The sequence below is a fragment of the Myotis davidii genome, unplaced genomic scaffold (assembly GCF_000327345.1).
Source record: "Myotis davidii unplaced genomic scaffold, ASM32734v1 scaffold120, whole genome shotgun sequence".
NCBI classification, from domain to species: Eukaryota; Metazoa; Chordata; class Mammalia; order Chiroptera; family Vespertilionidae; genus Myotis; species Myotis davidii.
In genome coordinates, this window is record NW_006294778.1 from 3,299,049 (window position 1) to 3,311,085 (window position 12,037).

Here is a 12,037-nt window from a genome sequence, read left to right on the forward strand (position 1 = left end):
TTCCTGCTTTCCCTTTCGCCTCCCTGCATTGTGCCTACATATGCAAATTAACCACCATCTTTGTGGCAGTTAACTGCCATCTTACTTGGCAGTTAATTTGCATATAGCCCTGATTAGCCAATGAAAAGGGTAGCGTCGTACGCCAATTACCATTTTTCTCTTTTATTAGTATAGATAGATAGCTCTTAATATGCTATATAATCATTTATTATTATCATCGTTGTTTTATTAGTCATTTACTCATGTCATATGTGGACTCAGTCCTTGCCATTAGGAGCTTACAATTGGTCTGGGAGACAGAACAATTACTTCAGAGTGTTAGTTCTAGGAGAGAAGGGGACCCAGCGGAATTGTGTTGGGCACCTAAAAGGAGGATGATGGTGAGAGTTGAGGTTTATTGAATACTTTTACATGGATCAATCACCCAGAGGTCAGGCCAGAGATGTAGATTTGCAAGCTAAAATGTATAAGGCAACTATAGCTTACTAATTGGAACTAATTCTTTGACCAAACGAATTGTGTTGATTTGTAATGTTGCTTGCTTCTTTGGTATGACATGCAGAAAGAAACTGGGCACATACTTTGTCAATTTTTTTAAGCCCTATTTATATTGTATGTCTTCGTATTTTTTCCTAATTATTCAGAATTGAAGAAAATAGAAAATTTTTTTTACTGGGCTTATATCTTAACTTGTTTGCTGTTCAGCAATTTAAATATTGTCGTTAAATGATTTGTTTTCTGTTTAAGGTGTAAGAACACCAAGACTTAAGGGACTGTGTGCTGCACTCCCTCTGCCTTTCCATATCTGTCAGAGTCATTTGCTTGGAGATGTTCAAGCGCTCTCTTAAGCGTTTTGTCTTTTGAGCCAGAAAACTACGTTTTGCCAAAGCTAAGTAGGTTTTGCATTCCAAAAGGCTGTGACTGGCTTTTAATTCACACCACATGACCATCACATGGGTTCTCCTCCCAGCCAGAAACCCTTCCTCCTGCCTCGGCATTTCCTGCAGCAGAGGCTAGCGGGAACAGCTGGTTAGTGCTTCCAGAATCAACAACAGCACCAAGCTTTCACATCAGCTGTGTCAGGTCATTGGTTTCTCAGGTTTAAAGACTTAGGTGTTTTGTTTTGTTTTTAATTTTAAAAAAAGAAAACTTTCCTGACTCCTCTTTGATGGGTTTATTTATATATATGTAGTATTATTTCCCAATGTTTTCATTCAACTTTTTTCACTAAGTTATGTTTTCTTGGTTTACTTAACATTGTTCCTTAAATACTTTATACCTAGATCTGTTGAATTAGATTGATACAGTTTTATTTTTAAAAACAGAGGTACTTATTAGCAAGATGTAGTTTTTCATTATATTTTAAAAACCAGGTTTATGCTTCCGATGAATGATAAATGTTCATAAAAGATATTTTAAATCAGACCACGAAGTAAATTGCTGTTTTCTGATATAGTTTAGGAGGAGGAAGGGCAAGGCAAACTAGAGGAAAGTTATGTGCGCAGTTTTGCTGATTGTGGCTGGTTGGGAGAGATTTTAAATTTTATTTGGCTTAAGTGCTAGAATGAAGTGACAGTCTATCTTCAGCATTTTATAGCAGGCCTGGAGTCACATCTGATCTTTTCACTGTCAGGTGTGCCTTTGCACATGGTGGGAATGGAGCACTCCGTTATACGTTTTTCGAAGCTGTACGCATTTCTCAGGTATTAACAAAGCAGAGACAGGTTACTTAGAAAGATCTGCTATGTTTCCAACTATTGGCTAAATAAGTTAAAAACCTCTGTAGTGTCTGAATGGATGCATATTCTTACCCGAGCTATTGCAGCATTCCCCTAAATGGTCTTCCTGTCTTCAGAGAGGTGTCCCCTTCAATCCCTGCACCCCCCTACAGCTACATTTATTGCATCCGAACCTCCCTTCCCTCCCTGGCTTCAGATGCCTCTGTGGCTCCCTGTGACAGCGCAGCAGAGGTTCGTGAACTGAGCATCAGCCACTCCTTGGCTCTTCTTTCTATGCCATTCCTGCGGCCAGACACCCCCATCCACCCCCTCCCCTGCCAAATGGTCTTCCTGGCTTTTAAGACTGACCTCAAGTCCGAGATGTGCCTGACACCTTTCCTTTCTAACTTTTCTCCCTTCCTGGCCAGAATGCACCTGTGTGCCCAGGTGCCTGTGTACTTGTTGGTCAGACCACTTACAACATAGCATGTGGGGTTTCCTTGTCCTTCTGCGGACTGAGCTCCCTGGGAGCAGATTCTCTGTCTCCCATGCCCAGCACCATGCCTCCCCCCTGAATGTTTGACACACAGGTGTCGAATGAAGGACTGAATTCAGAACGTCCCCTCCTCGGGTCCTTAGCTAGGGCGCTATCATCCATCCATCATCCAGACTGGAGCCCCGTTTTCTTTGACTCCCACCTCCTTCCCCACTTTGAACATGCTGCTGTTTTGCCTCAGGAATACCCCGCGGATCTCTGCCACCTTCTCCTCTTTCTGGTTTGGGCTCAGACATTTGTATCTCTCGCTTGACTTCTTCAAGTGGTCTCCTGACCCTCGTGCCATGGTCCCCTTCAGTGTTTCCTTCTGCCACAGCCACTCGTGATTTTTCTCCTGCTCATGTCCGATCGTGTCATTCTCTTCCCAATTGCCTCAGGGCTTCCCTTTTGCCTCCAGAATCGAGGCCTGCCCCAAACTCAGCTTTCTGCCTCCGTTCCTGCGGCACTCCCCCTCCTCCCATGTGCATCCCACCCCGAGGTCTCCTGAGCTAGAGCGAGCCCTGACCCCAGCTCTGGGGTACGCACTGGCACATAGGACTGTCAGCCCCTTGGCTGTAGGCAACATTATGGCCACACACTTGGAATAGGTCAAAGCAGATGCCTCCACTGTGGCTGACTGTAGTGGGTTCCCTCTGCCCCTGCTCCCATCCTCTCCCTCACACTCGGCATGGGTGGCGCGTCCGTCCGCAGAGGCTTGGGGGCTTTCAGGTGAGATTTGCAGTTGGGAAGCGCTCTGTGCCACCATAAGGTAAACACTCCTTTGCCAAAAGCTCGGTTTTCCTTTCAGGTTTGCCAGTCGCCGGTCTTCCTGCCTTGGCGACAGCCTTGGGAAGTTCTGTTTAACATAGGAGACCCCTCATCGGGTCACCTTTTTAAAGGATTCTTAGGAGGCAGCAAGGAGCACAGGTAGTAAGCAGATTGCTGTTGCAGAGCATCGAAAGAGCCTGACTCTCAAACCCATTCAGGATCTGAGAGGCCACCTCTTTTGCTGGACCACAGCTAGGACAGTGTGGGATCTATGTTCCTATCACAGGCCCTACGGGGCCTGCCCACTGAGGACTAACTAGCTGTCGTGTGGGGTTTGGGTTAGAATAGCATGGTGTTAAGAACTTGGGCTTTGGGTTTTGAGTCTGCCAGGTCTGACTTAAGTCTCTGCCTGGCCAGTTACAAGTTGTGTGATTTGAGAAAGCTGTCCTTTCTGATAGTCCCTCTCTACCTCGTAGATGCATTGTTAGGATTAAATGTGATCATGTATGAAAAACATTTAACAGCAATGCCACGTGCTAGGAAGAACTCAGTAAATGTTAGCAGCTTTCTTTATTATGATGATGACCAATATTTACTCTTTACTCAAGCTCGTTTTGCAGGTCTTGCTGCAGAGATAATTGTGTGGGCTTACCTGACAGGGTGTGGGTTACTTAGCTGATGATGGTAAACATTTCATAAACCTTTGTCTACAGTACATTAAGGTGAGTCAGGTTACAGCTGGTCTTGTAAGGTGCTCTGTACAGGGAAGGCTTGTTTCTTTTCAGGATGCGTGACGGACCATTTTGTGCTTCTGGCTTGTTCCCAGTGAAATTGTGCTGATAGAACAGAATCTTGCTGCCTGAAGTCACACACATGAAATATACAGCGTCTTCATACGGGATTTCTAGGGGAGACGTGGCAGAGTCCGCTGGACACAGTGTGTTGGAGAGCAGCTGTTGTGTGCTGTGCCCTGCTTCCCTACGCTCCGGCGGGCGTGTGAGCAGCACACACGTGCTCTCCTGTAGCCTGGGTGCAGTCTGATGCTGGCAGCTGCCTGGCCGCTTTTTCCATTACATTTGCAGCGCTTACCAGAAAGCTCGAAAGAAGAGAAGAATTCAAGCAGCCTGTAGCCCTTGCTTGTTTTGAAGGCAGGGAGGGTGGCATCATCTCTGTTGGCCAGTCTCTAAAGGATACAGATATGAGGGAGTGATATTTTAGACTTAGCCAAAATAAAAACATTAAAGAAGAATGAGGTAGAAGAATAGAAAATGATTCTTGGATCTGAAATAGTGTAGCTTAAAGGAGAGCCTGCTGAGGGAGCCATGGCAGAGAGGTGGGCCTTCTGAGACATTTACTGTCTAAAGCAGGATCAGCAATATCCTGTCCTATTTTTATTACTATTTTTTATTTTGGTAAGTAGAGTGTTTTTGGAATGAAGTTACACTCATTCATGTATTTTGTTGGTTTGGCTGCTTTCATGCGACAACCGCAGAGTTGAGCAGTTGTGACAAAGACCATGTATCTCACAAGCCAAAAATAATTACTGTCTGTCCCTTTGCAGGAAAAGTTTGTCAACTCTAGCCTAAAGCAGAGATCTTCTCTACTATCTCTTAGCAGGACTTGGGATTTTAGAGAGTACTGTTTAAGCATCAGGCAAACTTGGATTCATATCCCAGCCCAGCTGCTGACTGGCTGTGTGGCCTTGGACACGTGGCTTAACCTCTCTGTGCCTGTTTCTTCACCTGTAAAACTGAGTTAATAATTAGAACCTGCCTTACAGGGTTGTGAGAATTAAATGAGCTAAGGCCTGGAATGCGCTCAGTGTGGTATCTGGCATGAATTAATTGTAAATTAATTGTAAATGTTAGCTGCTGCTGTTAGGGTGATTCTGTGGGTCTATGAAGTGTAGTCTACATGGTGCTGCCTCAGGCAGATGCCAAGGTAGCTTGAACAAATCCATTTTAAACCCATTGCTACTAACTCAGAGGCGTAAGAGAGTCTCTGATGTGGCTAAGAATTAGCCCAGTGGCTGGGCTAAGACCCTTGTTCCCCTGCACTCTGATCTTCAAAACAACACTGCTGAAGATGGGCTGTCTTCTGGCTGTTGCTTCAGCCTTGTCCAGTCATTTGTGACATTTCCTTGTAGGAGTAGGAAGTATTTTCCTCCCTGACACCATGATTTCCTGCTATTGTTTTAAACTTAGAATTCAGATGAATCTTCTAAACTTGTTCATTCATTCACCAAACCTTTGTTGAGTGCCTGCCATGTGCTGGGAACTGCTGCACATCCCTGTCTGGATGCTGACACAGCGCTTGTGGACCGGTCCCTGGCCTTCCTCCTGGCTGCCAGCTCTGGCTGGTTCTGAAAGGGGTAGCACCCCAGTAGGATGCCAAAGCCAGGAACTTTGATTATGTTTGCTTGGCTTTATTTTGGGGGAAAGGGGAGAAGACCACATTTCAGGGTCCATTAATGCCTGTTCCTTGGAGCAACTGAAAGAATTCAGGGAAAGGCTTAGCCAGCTGGCTGTAAAGAGGGTCCAGAGGGTCCCTGTAAAGAGGGACCCTTGCAAAGGAGGACCGTGAAAAATAGAAAAGTCTCTGGAGAACTGAGGCCTTGCCCCTAATGGAATAGCAAACTCAGGAGAACCAAGGCCAAGGCAGGCCAGCCCCTCTTCTCCCTACTTGGTGGCTCTGCCCTTCTGTTAGGAATAAGCCGTGAATTTGAAGAGAAGCTTTAACCGAGCTTGGGAAACATAAGACACGTTTTCCAGGCTGGATGCATTGGTGGTGGGGATAGTTACAGAAAACTGCTGTGGAGCCAGAGATTAGAGGGATGAGTAAGAGAAGAGGAAAATGGACAGTGAAAATTGGCACAAAATGGGCCTCCCCGGCTTTGCAGCCGTGCTTCTGTGTTACAGTCCATCTTTACCGACCCAGTGCTGTTGGGTAGGATCGGATCATGTCCTGGTGCTGCTGAAATCCCCATTGCACCTAGAATGAAGGCTGAATCTGGGCCACCGCGTCCTGCGTGCCCTGGCTCTGCCTGCCCTGCCAGTCTCGTCCTGCCTCCATGCCCTGTACCCCTTACTCCACTCCTCTCCCTGTATAGCTCTTCCAACAGGCTGTGCACTTTTCCCCCAGGAGAGTCCCTCCTGGAAAGCTGTCCCCATGGCTCACTGCCAGTCTTTCGTCAAGGTCTGCTTAAAGCATCTCTTCCTTACAGACCCTCCCACAATTCCTGTCAGAACCCCTTGTGCATCCAGTATTCCCTTTGCGGTTCTCATTATGCTTACAACTATTTTTTTGATGTCTGCTTTCCCAGTAAGCCCTGTGGGAGCACAGGGACCATGTCTTTGTTGACCCTGTTATAATTGTCCCTTACATTTGTTTATTGACTCAGTAACCAGGAGCAATACTTTGTAAATGGTTGGGGGTGGGGCACAAGCTTTAACCTTTTATTCTACAAATAATTTCTGAGCAAAATAATAATTTTACACACATATTTTAAAGGAATTCTCTGAGGTGCCATTTTTCAGTGACTGTACACACATTGGACAAGTCTTACTTGCTTTTCTCTTCTCCGCAGAATGAAATGTGCCTGGCCACTCAACAGCTTTCTAAGCAGCTCCTGGCATATGAGAAACAGGTAACGTGACACTTATATGGCATGTGATGCTGTGCTCAGGACTTTCTTAACTGGAGTTCTTTAGAAGAAATTCTCCAAAGGCTTTTTTAAGAGACCTTCTATCTTCCTTCCCCCTTTCCCTCTCTTTTTTTCCATAATCCATTTCCACTTGTTCTTGCCTTTTCCTTTCCCCTGATAAATTCTCACTGGTGATTATCAGAGTCTGTATGATGCCTTCTCACTAGCCTACAGAAGTAATCAGCTGCCCTTGGGGGAGGGTTCATGGTCCCTGAGAGACTACAAATGAATTGACACTAACAATTCCAGGAAATAAATGCAGATACCATGATGTCTGAACAGAGGGAGATGGCCAACGAAGAAATAGTTTGGGCGGGGCAGTTGTGTGCTAGACGCTCTGGCGTGCCCTGCTCTTGGGAGAAGAAGGGAAGTTGGTGTGGAGGGTATGTGTGGTGGGGTGATGCCGTGGTGCTGAATTCCCAAGCATTCCACAATACCTGGCTCTCTTATTCTTTGGTCTTAGAATTTTGCTCTTGGCAAAGGCGATGAAGAAGTAATTTCTACACTTCACTACTTCTCCAAAGTGGTGGATGAGGTAAGTTAGCAACATGGCAAAAAAAGAAATTGTTTTATTCATTTTTGAACTTTCGGCTTTTACTTTGGTCCACTTTCCATATTTAGATACCTACTTAAATATCTGAGATGTTATCTCAACTTGTTGATATTCCAAGGTTTGTTTCATAAAAGAGATTGTATACTATCGTATGTTTCCAGTTTGAGGGGAAGGGCTTTGATATGCATGAGCAATAAACCAAAAGAAAGATTTCCAAGAATTTAGTTTCCTAAGGAGTCTGCATTAGCCTCTCAGAACTGCTGTAATAAATTACAAGTATGTGGCTTAAAACAATAGACATTTATTTTCTCGCAGTTCTGGAAGCCAGAAGTGTGAAATCGAGGTGTTGGCAGGGCCATGCTCCCTCCGAAGACTCTAGTGCAGTGGTTCTCAACCTTGGCTGCACATTAGAATCACCTGGAAATCTTTTTAAAATCCTGATTTCTGGGCCTCATCCTCCGGAAATTCTGTTTCTTTGTTATAGGGTGGGGCCACAACATTAGTAACAAAGGAACAGAATTTCCGGAGGATGAGGCCCAGAAATCAGGATTTTAAAAAGATTCCCAGGTGATTCTAATGTGCAGCCAAGGTTGAGAACCACTGCTCTAGGGGGTGGGGAGATCCTTCCTTCCTCTTCTGGCTCCTGGTGGTTCCAAATGGTTCTTGGCTTGTGGCAGCATCACTCCCACCTCACCCTGCCTTCACGTGGCCTTCTTCCCGGATTCCACCTCACCCCCCATGTTTGTTCTCTTTTCTGTGTCCTCTCTTCTCGTAAGGACACTTGTCCTGGATTTAGGGCCCACCTGGATAACCCAGGATGATCTCATTTCAGGACCCTTTGTTACATCTGCAAAGACCATTTTCTCAAATATTCACATGTTCGGGGTGAACATTTCTTTTTGGGGGAGCAGGATTCCACTCACTGAAAAGTGTTTCATACAAATGTTCTGGTAGCTGTATCTTCTAATCCTCTTGGAAGGTATGTGGAAACAGGTATTATTATAGGAAAACTGCATAAACCCTAATTATAAAAAAAAAAAAAAGAGCTCAGGTGCTACTAGTGCTGGGCAGAATCCTCTGCAAAATTAGGTAGATTTAAAACTGTTTCATGTTTCAAGGAGTTTGCAAACTTGTCATAGAAAATGGTTACAAAGAATAAGCAAAAAAAGAGACTATGCAGATGCCACTGAACTGTTGAATCATTAATACGAAGTAGCACTATCTTCAGATTATAAAATGAGAAACTAACATGTAAAATTGTACCGATAGCATTTTCATTCATTCAGCAAATCAGTCAAGTTAATTCGACCACCGTGATTGACCACCTGCTGTTTAGCAGGTGCTGTTCTGGGCACTGAGGATGCACCAGAGAGCAAGCTGACCGGTTCTTTTTTAGCTTCATCCTCTACCCCACTACTGTGACTTTCTTTAAAATGTGTGTTAAAATTCATGGATAATATAATTAGAGAGGAGCAGAAAGTAATTTTTTTGGAAAGTGAGGAGAAGAATGTTTATTAATTAACAGTGAATAATAATCCAGGGAAATAAGCAAAAACTACACCCACTGATGCCATTTGTTTTCTTGACTGGAAGACAGTGGCGAAGAATGTCCTGGAAGCCGATCTCCGTGTCGTGGCATGCAGAGATTTTGGCATTGGTGATTCCCCCAAAAGCAAGGTTTCTTAGTCACTTTCTTGGAGTTCATCTGAGATGGGAAGTGGTCATTACGGATTCCATTGCTGAGTGGGTGTCAGGCCCTCTGCTCTGAGTGTTTTTATTCACGTTCCTGCTTTATCCTCACAGCAGCCGTGCAGGGAAGATGATGGGTCCCCATTTTCTCTGACACTGCTGAAGTGCCAAGAGGTCATCTACACTCTGTCCACTCTCCTCAGAGAAGACACTGTGTTTAGAAATGGTTGTCCCATACCTCTCCAAAGCCCCAGGGCAGAAAGTGGGTGACACGCACCCTTTGAACCTTAAGAAGAAAGTAGGAAGAAATGAGTAGCTAGGAAATTTGCCGTTCCTGAAGTGCATAAGCATTGGAATGCCACCTATCTCCCCGAGTTTTGGTTCTTCATCTGTGGGAAAGCCCACTTAATTACGATGTTACAAAGATTAAATGAAATGATGTCTATCAGATGTTGAGCCCAGAGACAGGCACATAGTAGGTGCACTTGTTGACTTTCACTCAGTTAACTTAGTAAAAAAACAGTCCATTTCTTATTGAAGTTATTCAGGAAAAATCATTAACACATGCTATCCTGATGGCTAACTTAGAGGCGTGACTGTCTCGGTGTATTTCCAGCTGGACAGAGCTGCCATGCCTCAGCTTGATTGGCAGATGGGGAGAACATTACCAGCTCGGCCTGTAGCTCCTTGCCTGGCGAAGGGTCGACCTTGGGCAAGGCTTTAAGTTTATCAAAGCAGCCTCTGCAGGAATAGCCCTGAAGGACCAGAGGACTGGGGAGACCTCTGAGTAGAAGGAGACTCGGATATCACTGAAAGAAACTGCCACATGTTTACTCCACAAAGTGACTGCTGGGTGATTCCCCTGTTCACCAAGCAGGAATCCTGAGGCATCCTCAGTAACCTCTGCAAGTCTGGGCCCAGGGAAGAATCCCTTCCACTGTGTTTGTTTCTAATTGCTGATGTCCAGCTGCCAAAACATTTGAAGTTTTTGGCAGCTTTGTTTGCATGAAAAAGTAACTCTATCTCAGACAGTGGAATGGGAAGAGCATGGCGTTTGGATCCCAGTAGCCTGGGATTAAATCCCAGTCATGCCACTTACTTGCCTATCTGTAAAACAGGGATAATAAATAATACCTAACTCACAGAGCAGGTGAGACTGAGAACTAAAGCGTGGAAAGCTGCCCTACAGAAAATGCTCCAAATGGTGGTGCTGATGGGGTTCACTTACTTCTCCTTGACCACTGACAGCGACGGGATTGAGCAAGGCCTTAGATAGAAGGGGAGAAAGAGAGGAAGAACCAAGAGCTGTTAGAACTGTCTGGTGTGGAGGGTCACGCTTGGATACAGTCATCTCATTCTTAGAAAGGTTTTTTTCTAAAGAGCAGAGGCCTGGGCCTGGCTGAGTTGTTTCAGCAGGGAGCTTTCTTTGCCGGAGCATATTCCCAGGCCCACGCCCGCAGCTGGCTGTGGTTTCAGGGTTAGAAGGCTCCCAGCAGGCCTGCCTTTCAAGTGTGACTGCAGCCTCTGCGAGTGAGAGCTCACAGTGGCCTGGCGAGGCTGCGACTTGTGCTGAGCGCTCCACCCAGGGAGCTGTGTTCACTGCAGGCACATCGCAGTGCTCTTGCTCCCCAGGGGGTGTGGCTTAGACTGAGAACACCCAGCCAGAGTTCGCACAGTAAGCAAACGAAAACTATGGCTCAGACTCCTTTAGCAAACTTAACTGGTCAGTTAGAACCTCACATTTAGCGTTTAATACCTCTAGGCCCCTGGTCGGCAAACTGCGGCTCGCGAGCCACATGGGCTCTTTGGCCCCTGAGTGTAGCACTTCCACAAAATACCGCGTGCGGGGACGCACGTATAGTGCAATTGAAACTTCGTGGCCCATGCGCAGAAGTCGGTATTTTGTGGAAGAGCCACACTCAAGGGGCCAAAGAGCCGCATGTGGCTCACGAGTTGCAGTTTGCCGACCACTGCTCTAGGCCAACATCATTTACTGCTTTAAGAGGGTGTTTATTTGCCAAAGAAGTATAACTGAGCTCTCTAACCACTCGGAAGTGTTCATCGCGATTCCTTGGTAAAATAAGATAGTTTCAGTAAAATAGTGGATATAATTTTCTTCAATAGGTTTTCTCTTTCTTTTAGCTTAACGTTCTCCATACAGAGCTGGCTAAACAGTTGGCAGACACAATGGTTCTACCCATTGTACAATTTCGAGAAAAGGATCTCACAGGTAAAGTAACTGAATTCAGTGCCAGTTACCTTTAAAATATTACTTCATTTAATAATTATTAGTACTGCATTCATTTCTTTAAATGCGTGGATTACTGAGAAATGCCCTTTCTTGTTGAGTAGCTCAGTTTAACTAACTTGCATTGAATCCCCACTGTGTTCTTGGCTCAGCTAAAGGAGGTCACAGGCTAATAAAACAGACTTGGAGTCAGACAATGGTAACATCATGTGATGAGGGCAGCAGGACAGAGACGTTCAAGGAATAGCAAGAGGGACAGAAAGACGTCATTGCCCTTTTGAGGACAGGGTGCCAGGGCAGGCTTCCTGGAGAAGGTGATCTCCTAGCGGGGCTTTCAGAGGTGAATTCGTGTTTACCGGGCACACAAGATAGCAAGGCTTGTGTTACCGCCTGGAGCATTTGTGAAGGCACGCTATTCTTAGGGATGTAAGGTGGTGGGAGGCTTGGATATCATTTCAACCACCTGTACGCCATAAGCGTCTATAGACGCAAGCCGCGGACCTTTTTTAATTAAATTCAACATATCATGGCAGTTAACTGGTTAAAGGAAATGTTCTGGAAAGAAAATAATCATCCCCTAAGACCTGGGTTGCCTTTTGGTTTTGCTTTTTGGGAGGCAAACCTAGAATTGAGAGTGTCTGCCCACAGCTTTGGTGACAGTGGTCTCATGACTCCAGGAGAGCTAAACGTGGATGGTGATTGTTGTTTTTTGAAGGAGAGTATCAATGAAAAAAGTTAAAGTGTCCTTTTCTGATGACACCAGGAAAAATTTGAAGTGTTGGTGCAGGTCATACTTGAGTCAGCATCAGAACCAGTTTAGAAT

At 45.3% G+C, this 12,037-nt stretch overlaps 1 protein-coding gene across 1 annotated transcript in view; it reads left to right on the forward strand.

The window, feature by feature from the left end:
• APPL2 (adaptor protein, phosphotyrosine interaction, PH domain and leucine zipper containing 2) overlaps nt 1-12,037 on the forward strand; it is a 33,659-nt gene that overhangs the window by 2,077 nt on the left and 19,545 nt on the right. Inside the window, exons 2-5 of the mRNA XM_015567577.1 lie at nt 1,856-1,970; nt 6,608-6,667; nt 7,188-7,259; nt 11,109-11,196. Of these exons, the coding sequence (XP_015423063.1) occupies nt 1,856-1,970; nt 6,608-6,667; nt 7,188-7,259; nt 11,109-11,196 (335 nt within the window). The remainder of the gene's footprint in view (nt 1-1,855; nt 1,971-6,607; nt 6,668-7,187; nt 7,260-11,108; nt 11,197-12,037) is intronic.